Here is a 19,688-nt window from a genome sequence, read left to right on the forward strand (position 1 = left end):
ATGTTGAAAATGAACTATACAACTTCAGTGGGGACAGGAGGGAAAAACTAGGAGAGTGAAGGAAGGGGTGACATTATCCAAAAAAAAATGTACTCATTGCCTGACTTATATAATTGTAATTCCTCTGTATATCACCCTAATAATAACAATAACAATTTTTAATTCAACTGTAAAAAGCAATGAACATTTAGCCACAGATTAAAGACTTTTCTCCAACTTGCCTTTCTTCAGACTCTAACAAAGAAACGTGCTAAGCTAAAATCCCAAATACCAAATGTAACCCTTCTAATTACACAGTAAATTTTATAATATTGAAATAATAGACAATATTTTGAAATCAGTAAGTATAATTATAATTAAATATGTAATGATGATAACTGTAAATAAAGAACCATTCTACTTTAGTGACATAAAAAGATTACTTACAGTACTTTTATCTTTTAGAAGTTTTTCAATTACTTCAATTAACATTTCCTTCTGCTCTGGATCAAGACTAAAATATAAAGCAGTCTAATTAATATTTCTATTTGATTCCAACCTTAAACAATGATTATCATCCTATGAATTATTTCCAAGATAAACAGAAACAAATTTAAAGTAAAATGGCACAATTTTTCTCATAAATGTATCCTAATCCTGCTTTGTAAAGTTGCTCATATTAACCAAACTAGAAACTCATGCCATTAAGGAAGTATTTAAAGAACAGGCCAGGGTATGGCTCATGGAGTATATTGTTTGCCTAGCGATCACAAAGCCCTGAGTTCAAAACTAGTACTACCAAAAATAAGAAACAAAAGAACATGTTCACTGTTTACTAAAGTTGGAAAACTTTAAGGAAGTAATTGTAAGCACATAGATCACAACTTCATTTTTCAACTAGAGGAAAAAATAATAAAATAGCAAACATTTTTTTACACTATGGATATGTGATTGCCAAAAAACAGAATTTCCAAGTAAGAGCGGTATCACATTATAAAACTTGCCACCTAAAACTAAGAAAAATAGCAGTAGCAATGAGATTAAAACATTTGATAGGGGAGAATAAGAGTACTGGACAGCTAGAATCTAAGATCTATACAGAAAGAGATTAAATGTTGGGATGGACTGTAAAGTAGAGCTTAGTAATTAGACACACTTTGTGGGGGAACATGCATGTGTTTGTGTGTATGTGTGTGTGCATGTGCATGTGTGCATGTGCGTGTGTGCCTGGGTGCTGTCTCTGACCTTTTTTGCTCAAGGCTGCTCTACCACATGAGTCATAGCTCCACTTTCCTGCCCAGGATGGCTTCAAACCAAGATCCTCAGATCTCAGTCCCCTGAGTAGCTAGGATTACTGACGTGAGCCACTAGCATTTGGCTTACACATTAGTTTATGACAAGAAAAGAAAACCCTGCCTGACAGTTAACCTCTGAATTTATATATTTTTCAAATATTACATGTTTTTTAACACTGTAACTATTTACCATTCAAATAATCAAACCATTTGAGTGGAGGGAGGGGCTGTCCTGGATTTAAATCAAGCCACACCAGTAATATTTAAATACCTTATGTTGCATTTCAAAGTAACTGAAAATTTATGTTCTACTTACAAAAAAGAAACGTGAAAATCATGAATCAAAACAGTACCTCAATATTTTTACTGGCCACATTCTTCACAACAGCAGGAAAGAGTTCAGATGCTCTTTTTTTTAGAGAGTCATTCAGACCCCAGTATGAACTGCAATCTATTTATTATAGGTTTCCCATCATTGCTGGGACCATAGAAATATACCACTATGTCCAGTTCACTTCTATAGTGACAGTGTCAAACGCTTTTCTACCCAAGTTGACCTGGTACAGCAACCCTCCCAATCTCAGCTTCCCACATAGCTTGGGATGATAACAGGAATCCAACATTATGCCCTGCCATAGGTTAATGTGTCTGGCAAACTTTTCTGCCTAGGCTGGCCTTAAACTATGATTTTTCCATTATCAGTCTCCCAAGTAGCTAGGAGAACAGATGTCAACCACATGAATCTGCCTAACCTTTGAAATTATTTCAAGTTACAGTTCAAATACTGCTTCTCCAAAGCCCTCCTTTTGAATTTTATTTATATCTTTATTTTCTCTTAACCCTTATAACATGATGAAATGGCTGTGGTTATAACTCAGTGGTTAAGCATTTACTTAACATAATGGCCTTTTTCCTATTAAAGACATTGTTAGTGAACCTTTATATATACATATAAATCATGTGTTAATATCTTCTTCAATTACAAATTAGTTTTAATTAGCATATGATTTATTTCTTTCTCAAAGATATGACATGTTAAAAAAGAATAAAATTATGCTATCTGGCAGAAAACAGATGGAATAAGAGATAATCAAGTTAAGTGAAATAAGCCAGATTCGGAAAGGTAAGTACTGGGAAGAGGAAGGGGACAAAAGGGAGAATGAGGGAGAAAGTGACTCTGATAAAGACGTAGTATATAAATGAATAGGTTAACATAAAACATGAACAGAAAGGAATAGGTAGAAATGGGACAGGGGGGAGGGGCAAAAAAAAAGAAATAGGACAGAGAGAGAAAGACAGACAAATACTGTATTTTTTCTCTAATATATTAGTTTAGATTAGTTTAGGGTCATAATAAAATCCATATAAATTTTTTTCTTTTTTTTTTCTTTTTGGTCAGCCATGGGACTTGAACTCTGGGCCTGGGCACTGTCCCTCAGCTCTTCAACTCAAGGTGAGTGCTCTACCATTTGAGCCACAGTGCCACTTCTAGTTTTCTTAATTGGAGATAAAGAGTCTTTCCTGCCTGGGCTGGCTTTGAACCACAATCCTCAGATCTCAGCCTCCTGAGTAACTAGGATTACAGGTGTGAGCCACTGGTGCCTGGCAAAATGTTTTAAAGAAAGTTGACTGTTAAATAGCACAGCTTCTACTGATTTATATATCTAACACAAATTGCACAACACTATGAAAACTACACCAGAAATCAAATTGTCTCAAGAAAGCTTGCAGATGTTTTATGTTACATGTGAGACATCTCTTGGAAAGAATCACTCTTTAGGAAGTAGACAGCAAGAATAAAAATGAAAGAAAGGGAAATGAAGATAAGGGAGTTGTAAGGATAATATACTTAAGATTCTACTCTATAATAAAAACAGGAAAAATCTCCCAATTCTCTAATAATACATATATGTTTTTATGTGTGTATACTAGACAGACTATATAAATGAGAATTCAGATTTTTACTGTTTTCAAATTATAAAATCTAAAAATCATCCCAGGACCTAGTACACTAATAACAAATAAAACTATGCATGGGATCTCTATAGCCAAGACAAAATTAAGGATATGTATAGACTATCTGTAGAAGAAAAAGTCGTTTCACCTGAGTCTGAGATCAGGATAGTCACAAGAGATAGTCTTTGTGGGGTACAACATTCCATGTAATGTAACGGATCTTTAATATGACTTGTGAAAGACCTACCTGTACAATTTCTGTATTGCATGGGCTGCATTTTTCCTAACATATGGTGATAAGTCAGCAGCAGCTTCCTTAATAGCAAGCATCATGATAGGAACAATAATTGGCACTCTGATACTTGACAGAACTCTCAAAGCACTTGCACGGATTAGTTGATTTGGATCCTAAGAACAGTGTAAAATATGCATCAAACTGAAAGTTCATAATTTTTAAAGACATCTTATGTCACATAAATTACAGGTGCTTACTAGAAATAGTAAACATATTAAAATAGCAAAAGCCAGTCTCTTAATTTAAAATGAGAAAGAAAAATAAATGTTTACTTCTCTGAACAAGATTTAAAGAAATGTTAAGATTATAATTTTAGTTGATTTTTATTACTAAATGTGCTGAGATTTTAGCATCCCTAATAAAATGACTATGTCATAAAAAATGTCTTTTGTCCTCTACAGATTTTCAATAACTAGTTAGTAGAATTATATAAACAATTCTTTGACATATGGAAATAATTATATTGTACATAAAGAAGCACACAGAAGCTAAAACTTACAAAGCAAAATTCTACCTGATTATATAAGTCATTTTCTAGGTGTATTAAGTAGGCTCTATAGGAGGCTTGGAGGCTTTTTAACTCTTTCAAGACACCACTGGGTTGTTTAGTGGATTATTGCTCCACTTCTTTAAATGACACACCTTCAACTGTGCAGAAACCTTGTAGCTATTTGCCTGCTTAGTTCAACATTTACCTTCAAAGCGCGCTGAAAAGTGCTTATGGACAAGAGTGCCAAATCCTGCTGTTCTTCAGCATATCGGACCAGATAAACATATACCAACTTCTTGATCTGTTTAAAAAAAAAAAAACAACAACAACAACAACAGTCATTTACTCCAAGCCAGAGTGAAAATTTAAAACTCAGTATTTTCTATACCAAAATTCATTTTCAATTTTCCTCAGGTAAGTAATGGAACCCAGTAGTCACAGAGCAGGCTGCAGGATAATGACTGGCAACAGAAAAAGCTTGAGAAGTAGGGACTTTCATAATTCAGTCTATAACAGTAACATCCTGTCAAGATATCCCTTCCTAACAAAGGAAATTTTTAAAATTCCTGAGCAAAGCCCATATAAGAATATTAAAATGTTAACTGTGAGAAAATATTTCAAAAATCAAAGACATAGGTAAGAAGAATAATTTAAACCCTGCTCTGGTATTGGAGCTTATGTTTCTTCATCTATTAAAAGTTGCTGGAGCCCGACTCTTCATATGCTAATATTCATAATCCAGCATATATTTCTAGCTCAATAAGAATGTGTGACAATGACAACTTAATGCAATAGAAATTCCAAAAATGATTAGATATGTTTTTTGAATGTCATTTTTAAAGGCAATACAACTACTAAATTTTTAAGAAAATAATGAATGGAAAAAACAAAATAAAAATTAGATTTTGATCAATTTTAATTTATCAGTTGCTTCCTTCTATCTCATAACCCCTAACTCTTTAACCTCATTATTGAGATATCACTATTAACAATCTAATAAGAAACTCACTTCTTTAGTAAAAGCGAGAATGACTTCATTCTACAGATTTATTATCAATGTACTTCCCATCTAAATTTATTATCAGCCTCTGTATGCTTCCTGTTTAAACCAGTAGTTCTCAAATTTCAAAATCTCCATAATCCAAAAACAAATGTGTTAAATGAACAAAATGATTTTACAAAAAAATAGGTTTAAAAATTAGGTCACATTGTTTTGTAAGATAGGAATCAATATAAACTATAGCTAATGTTTTAGATTATATTTATGTTTTTATTCTTACAATTACAATTTTATACGTATTTCTCTAATTCAGGTAGGAGAAACCTTTTCTCTGCTAAGGGCCATTTGGATATTCATAACATCATTTGTAGGCCATACAAATGTATTAATACAGGAACATGCTACAGGTAGCCAACAAGAAGCATATGTGTCTGTCCTGTCAAGTACCAAGTAATCTCTCAGAACTTATATGACTAACAGTCTTCCTAATTGTTTAAAGATGAGTAACTTTTCTCCCCAATTAGATTTTGATTTTCTAAGCCTAAAACAGTATTAGAACGGCATTAATACTTAGAAAACCACTAAATTCTTGGTTGAGTGATTAACAGCAGTTTCCATATATCTAATCAAATACGTCAGATGTACAAGATGAGTTCTCTTGAATCTACCTTGAATAATATGCACTAAATACTTGCATACTTATCTATGTTTTCAAAGTATATTGATGGTTTTGATCATATTTCTGTATCTGGCACTGAAGAGCTCAATGACTGTCAACTGTGTCATATACCAATACAATGGTTAGCTGATTTTTTCTTTAATTAAGACTTTCCCAATAGATTACTACATCTAGGGTCTAACTTCCTAGGTAGGAAGTTATTGCATAGCAATGTCTAGAAGGCCACCAATAGAAGTCGTTAAGTATTGGAAAATTGGTCCTAAAGTCTTTAACTTCCTTGGTTTTTTGCTGTTTTTACTGTTCTTTTGTTTTTAAAACTCACTTAAGGTAGCCTTTTCATCTCTAATTATACTCAGATTTTACTTTACATTTCTCTGGAATGTTTAAAAGAATCATTGCATCTACTCTGCTCCATTTCTTTGACATTTCTCAGCAACACCTTTATTTATCATGTAACTGTACAACCAGCTTTAACAATGTATTACGAACTCCAGAATATATCTAGCAGTTTATAATGGCAATATTGAAACATTCAGAACCACTGCTGAGCTAACAGGCATGGCTATAATTACTTACTATTGGAAAAGGATTTCTGTGACTGTTATGGCAAAAAGCATAACAATATTAAATCACAGAAGGTTGCAAAACACTAAATTTGTTCTAGTTCTCTTATAAGAATCAATCAATATTGACCACAAGAGGCCTATGCACTGACTGGATGCAGGTGTGCAGAGAAAGCCTACTTTCCCTGAAACCATTCTGTGACCAGAAATGGGAGTAGTTAAAGCTTCGTGACTACACCATTCTCTGATCAGTTACTTTCATTCAATGTTACAACACTCTTTGCTGTAAAGCTAATCATAGCAGAGCTCCAGTAGTCTGGAAAAACACAGGCAGATATGTTTAATTAGTTTATCAATACTAGCACATCAAACTTCATGAGTTATTGACTAAGCCTTTGATTATTTTTGTACTATAACCACTGATTGCTTACTAGGTCACTTTTGTTATCAGATAACATCTGATGGCAGACGACATACATCAGTTCACCAGTGTATGTAAGGTAGTATGTACTTATAAAAATGAAATTTTGCACATGATAGCAAAAAAAGATCAACTCTCGGAACACAAATTTTAAGAAACTTACATCAGTTTCCCCATAACATGAGATTAAGCACATTTCAAAAAAAATAAAGTTTTAAAGAACAAAAGCAGTCCAAAACAAATAAATCAGTAATTAAGTATACATTGTCACTTGTTACAAAACTAGGCAACATACTAAAATTTAATTGTAACAGTGAAAATTATGCTCATAGGAAAGTTCTATTATTGATAACTATTGAAAAATATACTGAAAATTATTTTTAAAAACTATAAATAAAATATTCAGTACAAAACTTTCTGTCTACAAAACTAGAATTTCACAGGAACAAGTTCATTTAGTACTGATTTCCAATGGACCTTGAGAGTTTTTAAAATTGTAACAATACTAGATGTTAAAGAGAGGTTAAAAACACAAAGATAGAAAAAAGAACTATCAATGGTAAGGATCACACTGAAAGGAAACAATCTTTTTTTTTCTGAAGGGGGGGGCGTGGGCGTGGGTGCTGTCCCTCAGCTCTTCATTCAGTTCAAGGCTAGCGCTCTACCACTTGAGCCACAGCACCACTTCCGGCTTTTTTCTTTTTTTGCTTATGTGGTGCTGAGAAATGGAACCCAGGGCCTCATGCATGCAAGGCAAGCACTCTACCACTGAGCCACCTTCCCAGCCCTATGGAAACAATCTTAAGAGGAATCGTGTGGCCTCCACCAAGTAATATAACCCCCTTGCCATCTTGTCCTGTAATTTTGGCCAAGGTAACAGAGGAGTTCAATTGCCTAGAGAAACAGGTAAAATAATGTAGCAATAACAGAACCAACCTCACAGGGTCAACAGTGAGAATAAAATGAGTGCATCAGTGTCAGGCACTAACAACCTTGCACAGATATTTTTTTTGCTGGTCCAAGGGCTTATACTCAGGGCCTGGAGACTGTCACTGAGCTTTGTGCTCAAGGTTAGCACTCTACCACTTGAGCCACTGCTCCACTTCCAGCTTTTTGGTGGTTAACTAGAAATAAGAGTCTCACGAAATTTCCTGCCTACCTGGCTTCAAACTGAGATCCTCAGATCTCAGCCTCCTGTGTTATTAGGATTATAGTGGTGAGCCACCAGCACCCAGCTAGATTTTATTCTCTTGGTAACACTAAGACCAGCTTCACCTACACCTCATGATTTTTCTAAGTTAAATTTTGATTTTTTTTTCAGCAATTTGGACTTTCTTCTACGAGTAGCCATAAAACTAAATTACATATCATTAGAAGCTCAGGTATTATGACCATAAGACATCAAAGAAAGGGTATGTTTAAAATGATCAATTCAGAATTCTGGATAAAAAGCAAAGAAATATCTACTAAATTGTGATTAAAAGTATAAATATTGAGGGAAAAACTGGGAGTGAGGGAAGGGATGACACTGTCCAAAAAGAAATGCATTCATTGCCTGACTTATGTAATTTATGTATATCACCTTTATAATAGCAGTAAAAAATAAAAAAACAAAAATGTGTAAAAATTATATAAATATCTCCCAATTATTAACTGATATTTTAGAAATAAGTTATAATAAGCTACTATAATCTACTTCATATTAGAAAAAGGTTTACTGGAGAGATGTTCAAATAAAAGAATCTACTATACATCAGCTGTGTTTCTGTTATCATAGCAATGTATTATACAACTAAAGTATGACCCAGGTAGTCTTTTCCTTTGCTCTACTTAAAATTTTCTACTGCCATTATCAAGCCATGATTCTTTTATTTACTATACATAAAAAGAACTGTTTAAATGAAATCCTTTGTACAACTGATTGATGCCAATTTTTTTAAAAGATTGTAGACAGAGGCTGGAGATGTAGCTCAGTAACACACTGCTTGTCTAGCATAAACAACGAGTTCAAGTCCCACCATCACCAAACAAAAAAATGAAAAAGATTATGAACATTGTAAGTATATACTAACAAGGATTCAGTAATATTTAAATACCTGATGTTGCATTTCAAAGTAACTGAAAATTTATGTTCTATTTACAAAAAAGAAACATGAAAATCATGAATCAAAACAGTACCTCAATATTTTTACTGGCCACATTCTTCACAACAGCAGGAAAGAGTTCAGATGCATTTTTCCCTTTTGCAATCATCTGAAAAATAAAAGATGAATATTAGAGCAGAAATTTCTTTTAGATAAGTTATTTGAAAATAAAATAGATATTATGGAAAATTCTACATACACTAAATATTTGCAAAATTGTGACATCAAATAAGCTATGTAAAACAGCCAAACTCTTCTCCCACTCACCCAATTTATCTCAACTATCCATAACGAAGACTAAACACTGCTGTGAGTCAATATAATACATATTAAGGAAGAATTATATGGCAATCTAAGATATATTTTCAAATATATACAATATTTTTCTCCAGCTGGTCATGTTGTAAATACTTTTAAGTATTTGTAGTGTTTTATTTTTTATTTTCCAATTTCTTACATGAAAGATGTAGTGTATTTGCAATAGGAAAAAAGAATGTTACTAAGAACAAACTGATTTTCATGCAGTTGGTTTTCATAAGTTCTACTTGTCCAACTATTATTTTCAAAGTTCCTATACCCAGATTCTTCCTGAACCTGCTGAAATTGAGTGTGACACCATCTCTTCAAATCTGAGATGATTCTGAGATTTCATTCACTCTCATGACTGTCAACTTCTATAGGCAAGATTCAGTTCCTCAAAACTCTGAGCCCAACTTCCACCTCTCTCATGAGGCGCCATTAAAAGTCTCTCATTCCAAAGATGCTGTCCCTAAATCCAAACTATTTTTCAAGATGATATGCCACTGATGGCAGAATTTCCTATTTCTATCAATTCTTTCTAAATAACAGAAACCATCTTTTTCCCCCTCATATATACACAATAACTAGGCCTTGTTACTTGCACTTAATATTAATCCCTTTGAACTGCTACTATTCTATGCCAACAGTACCTCACAAGGGACTCTTCTATCCATACTGTATATCATAGACAATCTAATATACTTAAAATTATACTCTGGGAGATGAGGTTAATCTCCTGTGGTAGAATATACTAGCATGCATGATGCCCAAGGGTTTGATCCCTGGTACTTAGAAACAAAAACTAAAACTAAAACTAAAACTAAAACCCTTACTTTCTACATATCAGCTCTCCCTCAAAAGATTTCAAAACCTCACAACTATCTAGAGTCCAGGCCAAACTATTTCATTTAACACTCAAATACCTTTTACAATATACACGACCATCCAATCTTTTTTTTTTTGGGGGGGGGGGGGGAGCGGGGGGGAGAGGGTCCAGTCGTGGGGCCTGAACTCTGGGCCTGGGCGCTATCCCTCAGCTCTTCAGCTCAAGCCTAGCACTCTACCACTTGAGCCACAGCGCCACTTCCGGCTTTTTTCTTTTTTTGCTTATGTGGTGCTGAGGAATCAAACCGAGGGCCTCATGCATGCAAGGAAAGCACTCTACCACTGAGCCACCTTCCCAGCCCTAACAACCATCCATTCTTAAGCTCCTCAACCTAATGTTTTACCCCAATACTCTTACCCAGTCAAAGTGATCTTGCTCACTAACAAAATATTATCCATTTCTAAGTTGAACTCTTCTACCTATGGTCTATCAAATTCTACTCATTGTCCCTTGTTAGCCATCTTCTAACAGCACATGCAGAAACCAAATTCCCAATCTTACTATGCCCTGGAGTTTACAATCTACACTTTTCATTTGCAATTCCCTATATACTACCATGTATTTATATTATTTTCATTTTATACTTCTCTGTATTCTCATTTCCTTAGCTCATTCTCAAAATATGTTTATATACCTTTAAACAGTCTAGAATTAGGTAAACACAAAATGATTGTTTATAAATATCACACTAAGTGAAAATATAAAAGGCAATAGATTTATTAATGACAAATAGTGTATACAGTATTGTATGAGTATGATACTTTAAGCATTATGAAGTGTGTAAAAATTTTTCATTAAGACCTTTTTATATGACAGGTTTGAAATATCTGTTTAAAGGAGCCAGGCATGGTGATTCTGTGACTCTTGCACTCAGGCTAGGCAGGAGGACTGCAAGTTGAGACAGCCCAGGCTACATAGCAAGACCCTGTCTGAGAAAACCAAAAATAAACACACCCAAAAAAAAAAAAAAAATCTCTTGACTTTTTTATACATTCTATTTCCTTACCTGCAACATTCACAGAAGACTCACAAAGTACTGATCTTTACATGATTTATAAACCTTTTCAATTTCCTTATCTAAAGTAAGATGAGAGAAATCATATGCCCTTGAAGGCCTCTTCCATTTATTACTGAAGGTTGAATTCAGAGCCTCAAACTTTCTAGGCAACACTCTACCATTGAAGGACACCCTAGTCCTGTTGCTTACAGCCTCTTTTTTCAGATAAGGGTCTTTTGCCCAAGCTGATCTCAACCTCCATGCCCTGGGGCTCCACCGCCCAAATACACGGGATTACAGGTGTCTACCACCATACTAGACTTACTTTTTGTTTGTGCCAATGCTGGGGCTTGAACTGAGGGCCTGAGCACTGTCCCTGAGATTTTTTTTCTGTTCAAGGTTGGTGCTCTACCACTTGAGCCACAACTCTACTTCTGGCTTTCTGTTAAGAGTTTTATGGACTTTCCTACCCAGGCTGACTTCAAACTGTGATCCTCAGATCTCAGCCTTCTTAGTAGCTAATATTATGGGCATGAGACACCAGTGTTCAGCTTTAGACTTACTTCTGAGATAAGATCTCAATAACTTCTACCCAGGCTGTCCTCAAACTGTGATCTTCCTGACTTTGCTAAGATCTTTTTAACTAAAGATAATTTCCTAGCCATATGAAAGAAATTTCAAAAAAATTTCTGCACAATATTGTTCACTTGAAATAACATCTCAGAAAAACACTACTCTTAAATAAAATCCTAAAGAATACAAAGATGTAAGACATCACCGCTCCATAACAAAATTCAGTACTTAATTGTAGATGAACCAGATGAATCGAACATCACCTAATTATCACACAGTTCTTGGTTCTTAGATAGCTTTATCTAACAGAAGTTAATAGTAACTGACAGTTGAATACCAAACAACAGACTACAGTATCTATTCTCCAGAGGCTCTTAAACACACAAAAACTACCCAGAAAAGCCATGAAAGTTACTCTTTTCCTACTAGTTAATGATATAGAACACCATCCCATGTGTTTATTGACCACTGGTATACTGTTCACAAATGTCTAAAGTCTTTTAACTACCTTTTTCACTGAGTTAATCACTGAATTATAAATGTTCTTTATGAACTAATATGTTAGATTTATTTTTATTTTTATTTTTTGTCAGTCATGGGGCTTGAACTCTGAGCCAGGGAGCTGTCCCTGAGCTCTTCAGTTCAAAGCAAGTGCTCTACCACTTAAGCCATAGTGCCACCTTCCAGTTTTCTGGTAGTTAATTGGAGATAAGAGTCTCACGGACTTTCCTGTCTGGGCTGGCTTTGAACTGCAATCCTCAGATCTCAGCCTCCTGAGTAGCTAGGAGTATAGGCTTCAGACCCTGGCACTCTGCATGTTAAATTTTTTAATCTATATTTTAGGTATTAATTCTTAAACAGAGGATTTGCAAATATTTGCTCCATCTTGTGGTTGCCTTTTCACATTCTTGATGTAGTTCTTTGAATCACAAAAATTCTGGTAAAATCTAAACTATGTTTTCTTTTGTTGCTCAAGTTTTGACATCAGAACTAAGAAGCCTTCGTTATGTCCAATGTCATGGAGCCTTATTTCTATGTTTACTTTTTAGAGTTATATAGTTTTAGCTCTTACACGGGTCTGGGATCCATTCTGATTTGTTTTCATGTGGTTATCTAGTTTTACCAGCACTATTTTACCATTGGGTGTTCTTACACCCTTACCAAAAGTCATGTGAGCTGGGACTGGTAGCTTATACCTATAATCCTAGCTACTCAGGAGGCTGAGATCAGAGGATTGAGGTTCAAAGGCAGCTGGGCAGAAAAGTTGATGTGACTCTTATCTCCAATTAACCACCAAAGTGGAGCTGTGGCTCAAGTGGTAGAGAACTAGCCTTAAATGAAAAAAGCTTATGAACTAGTGCCCAGGCCCTGAGTTTAATCCTGAGTACTGGCACAAAAACAAAGAAAAAATAAAAAAATAAGTTCATTTAAAGCCATGCACCTCTAATCATAACAACTCAGGAGGCTGAGAGATAGAAGACTCAAGTTCCAAAACAGCCCCAGCAGCAAAATCCTAAAGACCAATTAACAGCAAGACTGGATGTCTGCTCAAGTGGTAGAGGACTAGCCATGACCAAGAAAGCTGATTGAAAGTGTAAAACCCTGAGGTCAAGCCAAGGAATTGATAGAAGAAAAAAAAAAAAAAAGACATTTGACCAAGTATGTCAAAGTTCTGGGCTCTCTATGCTGTTCTATTGGTCTTTATGTCTAGCTTTATCCCAATACCTCACTATTTTGATTACTATAACTTTGTAGTGAGTTTTTAAATGAGAAAGTATATATTTAATTTGTATAATAAATTTATTATACAAATGTATATCCAAATTTGTATATACAAAATAGTATTTATATATACAAATTTGTATTTACAAATACTGTATTTACAATCAATTTATTATACAAATTACCCAAATTTTCTTTACAAACTTTCTAAAAATAGAGCACATAACAATTACTCTTTTTTTCTTTTTTAGGACATTATACTAGCTAGGCAAGTGCTTTGCCACTGAGCTACACCCCGCTTCTATAACAATTACTCATATGTAGCTATTTTTACATTTCTTTTAATACACTTATTTATATTTAAATTACATTTATGACAATCTAGTAACCCAGAATGTGAGAATATCATTATTTATCAGTCTGAAAGGAAGACAGAAAATACTATCAAATGCCACATTTTCAATTTTTAATTTTTTTTTTTTGATCAGTCGTGGGACCTGAAACCTGGCCTGGGCACTGTCCCTCAGCTCTTCAGCTCAAGGCTAGCACTCTACCACTTGAGCCACAGCGCCACTTCCGGCTTTTTTCTTTTTGCTTATGTGGTACTGAGGAATCGAACCCAGGGCCTCATGCATGCAAGCCAAGTGCTCTACCACTGAGCCACCTTCCCAGCCCCACATTTTCAATTTTTAAAAATTGAAAAAGTTTTAAACATTTCCAAAGACTATTGGCATGAAAGAGAGGAAGGAAGGAAGGAAGGAAGGAAGGAAGGAAGGAAGGAAGGAAGGAAGGAAGGAAGGAAGGAAGGAAGAGGAAGGAAGGAAGGTAGAGAGGGATGGATGGATGGACGGACGGATGGATGGACGGACGGATTATTAAAGGATTAAAAACAAAAAAAACTTTAAGCAGGGCACTCGTGGCTCATGCCTGTAATCCTAGCTGTCAGGAGGCTGAGATCTGAGAATCACAGTTCAAAGCCAGCCTGGGCAGGAAAGTCCAAGAGACTATTATCTCCAATTAACCACCAGAAAACAGGAAGTGGCGCTGTGGCTCAAGTGGTAGAGCACTAGGCTTGCTGAAGAGCTGAGGGACAGTGCCCAGGCCCAGAGTTCAAGCCAACAACCAACAAAATTAATAAATAAAAAAACTTTAAACAGGAGTTGGTCTTTTTATTATTTAATTTACAATAGTGACCAGAGCAGGCATCTTTTCTTTGCCATTATAAACTCATAGTTCTTTCTATGTATGGATTAAGGGCTAATGTTTTATCTTTTTCTCTTTCAATGTTGTTAATTATCTGTTAAGAATTTCTTCAATTAATGTGGAGTTTTTTGCCAGCATCAGTTTGTCTGAGACATCTTCAAACTTTTTTTTTTTTTTTGGTCTTGGGCCTGAAATCTGGGCCTGGGCACTGTCTCTGAGCTCTTCAGCTCAAGCCTAGTGCTCTACCATTTTAGTCACAACGCCACTTCCAGTTTTTTCTGCTTATGTGGTGCTGAGGAATCGAATCCTGGGCCTCATGCATGCAAGGCAAGCACTTTACCAATGAGCCACCTTCCCAGCTCCTATCTTCATATTTTGTATCAAAAACTCTTTCCTTCGCTGAATCAATAAGCTTATCTCAACTAAGTTTCTCTTGCTAGAAAGTTAGTATCTTTTGGAAATTAATAGCTGTATTTGCACAGATCATTATTTCTGTATAACTCCATTAATATTCTGGCTGATTTCACTTCCAGTATTATCCCTTTTCATTTCTACTCATTTTCTTCTTTACTGATCCAATTTTTCTATTATCCATTTTTTTCAAATGTCACATAAGTTTTCATTGGTAAACAAAAACAACTACATTCTTTGATATCTGATCAATAAACAGATGCAAGTATATTTTGAGAGAAATAAAATTATCAGTCAATGATCATGATGTACATTGGTAACTTAAACAGGAATCTGTAGACTGAAGAGCTGTAGTAAAGTTTGTACATTATGCAATTACTGAGTTAATATACCATGGTAACTGAAATTTGAACTATGTTATTGAAAGACTGGTGTTCTTTAAATTGTGGTCCTTGAATTTCCTATTCATGCAAAGTAAGAACTGTCTGCTCATGTTATTAATATTGAAAAATAAACTTACAGGATCCTCAAAATTTCCCCCCAACATTACCAAATGGCATAAACCAGAAAGCAAGAATCATGTCATTCACATTCACTCTTTAGATACAACTAGTCCTTTCCTATCTTTTCCTACTGATACCTGAAATTGTGTTTCATAACTGGGGTTTGGAATTTAACATAACAAGAAAAGAATGGGAATTTAGGCTCTAATTTGTGGCACTTCTGCCACATTTACTTCATTTGTACTGTTCTTTATTGCAATAGAGTTTAAGGATACTACACTTTTCTGTTATTATATTAAAATAACCAAAAACAAAACCAACAATGGTGGTGACAAAAAGGCCAGCCTAGGCACACAAATTCACAGGACTCCCTATCTCAACCAATGGCTAGGTATGGTAGCACACACTTTTCATCCCAGCAACAAAGGAAAGTACAATAGAAGGACTGCAGTCCACCCCTGTACAGACATAAAGCAAGACTATCTCAAAAATAACCAGAATAAAAAGGAGCTGGTAGAGTGGCCGAAGGACAAATAGCAAGCACCAGGCCCTGAGTTCAAACTCTAGTAGAACCCTCCCTCTCCAAAAAGATACCATTACATCAACAATGTTTACTAATCTCAAGGCTATTAAATTAAGTAAGATGTTCTTACTGGTACTAGTATAGTTTGAAAAATAAAAAAGGAAATTCATAATTTCTTCTATATCATGAAATAATACATAAAATCCTTGAGTATCTTTCTTTGTATGAGGTCAAATCATTCTATATTCAAAATGTTTAATTCTATCTTACAGAAGAAATATAAGTTTAAACAGCTAATAGGTGAGGTTTTTGATATTAATACTTCCTTAACTTATTAAAAAGGATAATCTTATTTGTGTATGTGTATGTACAATAGTGGGGACTGAACTACATTGATTCGTTAGACAAGCAATCAACCACTTAAGCCACACCTTAAAGAGCAAATAAATGTTATTTACATATTATTTAAGATAATTAACAAAATATCTATTTTTTAATTAAAAAATAATCTAGTATTTTACCTACCCCAACAATCCGTTTCATAGCCTCCAACTTAGCTGAGTCTTTGTTGCTCTCCAACATTTGTTTTAGGTCTTCATTCCTATTACAAAAGAGAAGAAAAACTCCCATATTTGGACTTTTACAAAAGATATAACACTTTCACAAAGATTAGAAATAATGAAAGACAACTGTATTTTATTTATAAAGAAAACCTGTTTTTCTTGTTCCATCCTACAAATATCAATGGTTATGTTATTATAAAGCCCACCAAAACACGAAAGAACATAAAGAGGAAACCTCGGGGCTGGGAAGGTGGCTCAGTGGTAGAGCGCTTGCCTTGCATGCATGAGGCCCTGGGTTCGATTCCTCAGCACCACATAAGCAAAAAAAGAAAAAAGCCGTAAGTGGCGCTGTGACTCAAGTGGTAGAGCGTTAGCCTTGAGCTGAAGAGCTGAGGGACAGCGCTCAGGCCCAGAGTTCAGGCCCCACTACCGGACCCCCCCAAAAAAAAAAAAAATAGATCTATTAACCACAAAAAAAAAAAAAAAAAAAGAGGAAACCTCTTCCCAACACTCCCTTAATTCTGAGAATAAAACAAATTTTGACATGTAAATATGAGGAAATGAACCACAGAAATGAGCAATAAGAAAGAAAACAAAGCACAGATTCAAAATCTACTCAGAATCAGAGGGATGGAGGTTGAGGGAGATGGGACACTAAGAGGTATTACACAAGAATAAGACCTTTCTTTCTTTCTTTTCCAAGGTTGTTTGTTATGTAAGACATCTCTAAAAGGTAGTATATAACAAATGTCTTTATGAAGAAGTTACAAAAATGAGAACAAAGAACTGCATACCAACAGGTTTTTTTTGTCATGGCTAACTTATAAATTAATCCTCTCCTATAATTCTATCAATTCACCTTTACCCCACTAAAATTTGCCATTTGTAATCTACAATAATTTTCCTAAACAAGTAGAATATTTAAAATAGTGATATAGCTACACAGAGTTCTTAGATGACATTAAAAATGCAGACAATAAAAATGTTGATTAACTGAAGCTCATCAAATTTTTTTAATCTTTTACTCTATGAATCACCTTATTAAAATTTTGGATTGGGCTGGGAAGGTGGCTCAGAGGTAGAGTGCTTACCTGGCATGCATGAGGCCCTGGGTTTGATTCCTCAGCACCACATAAGCAAAAAAAGCTGAAAGTGGCACTATGGCTTAAGGGGTAGAGCGCTAGCCTTTAGCTGAAGAGCTGAGGGACAGTGCCCAGGCTCAGAGCTCAGGCCCCATGACTGACAAAAAAATAATAATAATAATAAAATTTTGGGTTATAGGATGGCAAAAATATATGCAAACCCATATAACTTGAGTATAAAGAGAAGTCTTTAAATTCAACAGTTAAAAAATTAAATAGGGCACAAGACAATGCTATGCATCCCCCTCCTTCTAAAATTCATATTAGCACCATAAACCTCAATATGACTGTATTTTGAAATAGAGCCCTTAAAGAGATCATTAAGGTTAAATGAGGTCCTAAATTTGAGGTTGTAATCTAACATAAATGATATCTTTATAAAGGATGTATATGCCCAGAGGAAAAGCCAAATGAGAACAAGGTGAAAACACAGCCATCTGCAAGCTAAAGGGGAAGCAGAAGAAACCAAACTTACTAGGCACCTGGACTTTGAACCTCCATTTTCTAGAATCATATAAGCAGTCATTTTTTATTATTTAAGATACTAAGTCTGTGGAATTTTCTTATGATAATTCTAGCAAATTAATGCAGATTTTACTACTAAGAAATAATTTGCTATAACAAATACCTAAAAACATAGAAGTGGTTTTGAAACTGGGTAATGGGTAAAGGATATGAGTTTTGAGCTGCATATTAGAAAAATCTTAGATTGTCTAAGACAGACTGTGTGTACAACCACTCTGGAAAATTAGGAGTTTCATACAAATTTAAACACACACATGCATGGGACCCAGTCTTCCCTCTCTGAAAAAAAAACAAAAACATATGGCTTACACATGGCTTACACAAATAATTACAGTAGATTTATTCATAATACTAAACAACTTGAAACAATGTTTTTCAGCAAAATGTTATTTACTCATACATACTACTCAGCAATGAAAAAGAATTAACTACTAAATCAATATACTGAATGAAAGAAGCCAACAAAAAAGGGCATGACTTGATTCATTTATAATTCTAATTGGAAGTGACAGAAAGCAAATAAGTGGTTAACTAGGGCTCTGAGAAAAAGTAAAGAAGAAGGGAACATAAAACAATGGATTTCATAAGATGATGTAAATGTTCTCTATCTTTCTTCAAAATATGCCTATATTTGAGAAGTGTATTAGGTATTCGATAGATAGGCTACCATTTTACATACTTTTAAACTAGCCAAGCACCAATGGCTCACACCTGTAATCCTAGTTACTCAGGAGGTTGAGATCTGAGCATAGCAGTTTGAAGCTGGCCCAGGCAGCAAAATCAGTGAGACTCATATGTCCAATAAACTATTCAGAAAAGGCTAAAAGTGGAGCTGTGGCTCAAGTAGTAGAGTACTAGCCTTGAGTTTAAAAAAAAAAAAAAAAAAAAAGCACCTCAGGGAACGCACCCAGTCCTTGAGTTCAAGCCCCAGGACTGGCAAAAAAAGAAAGAAGGGGGGGGAGAGGAAGGAGGGAGAGAGGGAAAGAGAGAGAGACAGACAGACAGACAGAGACAGACAGAGGGGGGGGAGAGAGAGGGAGGAAGAGAGAAAGAGTGATCAAACCACTGAATTTTATTTTAATGCATCAAAGAAAAGCCTTCTAAATTACTGTAGGAAACCTGTCAGGAAACTCAGCTTATAGTATCTTAAGTTGTCTTAACTACTTGCAAAAATTACTAGTTTATAAGTAGTAATCTTTCAGCAAACACTAGGGCAGTAAAAAGAATTTTAAAAAGAATCAATACTAAAATTTTGCTGCTAGTATTAGAATTTTCTGGGAATAGCCATGTTAGCTGATCAGAAACAAGTTTTTCTGAGATCTTCAAATAATCTCATTTTAAGAATGACCAAACATGTTTTCCTTCAACTATCTTTGAGTAAAAGTTGATATAGTAACAAAAATCAATACTACACATAACACCTTTATGCAACATAATCACCAAATAAAGCCTTAGCTTTTCAGATGAAGTTTAAATGTTATTCAGAAAAGCTTTTATACTTCAAGTACTAGCCTTAAC

The 19,688-nt window shown here is 34.7% G+C and overlaps 1 protein-coding gene across 1 annotated transcript in view; it reads right to left on the minus strand.

Annotated features, from left to right (window-relative positions):
- Positions 1–426: 426 nt before the first annotated feature.
- The window catches only part of LOC138837130 (AP-3 complex subunit beta-1-like), a gene marked incomplete at its 3' end in the record, with an annotated part of 44,307 nt that continues 25,045 nt past the window's right edge, over positions 427–19,688 (minus strand). Inside the window, exons 2-6 of the mRNA XM_070035915.1 lie at positions 16,466–16,541; positions 8,857–8,931; positions 4,221–4,316; positions 3,478–3,638; positions 427–493 (exon numbers count right to left, since the gene is read on the minus strand). Coding sequence (XP_069892016.1) covers positions 427–493; positions 3,478–3,638; positions 4,221–4,316; positions 8,857–8,931; positions 16,466–16,541 — 475 coding nt within the window. The remainder of the gene's footprint in view (positions 494–3,477; positions 3,639–4,220; positions 4,317–8,856; positions 8,932–16,465; positions 16,542–19,688) is intronic.

Source organism: Dipodomys merriami, unplaced genomic scaffold (genome assembly GCF_024711535.1).
Source record: "Dipodomys merriami isolate MVZ:Mamm:240054 unplaced genomic scaffold, mDipMer1.0.p SCAF_263, whole genome shotgun sequence".
In the NCBI taxonomy this organism is placed as follows: domain Eukaryota; kingdom Metazoa; phylum Chordata; class Mammalia; order Rodentia; family Heteromyidae; genus Dipodomys; species Dipodomys merriami.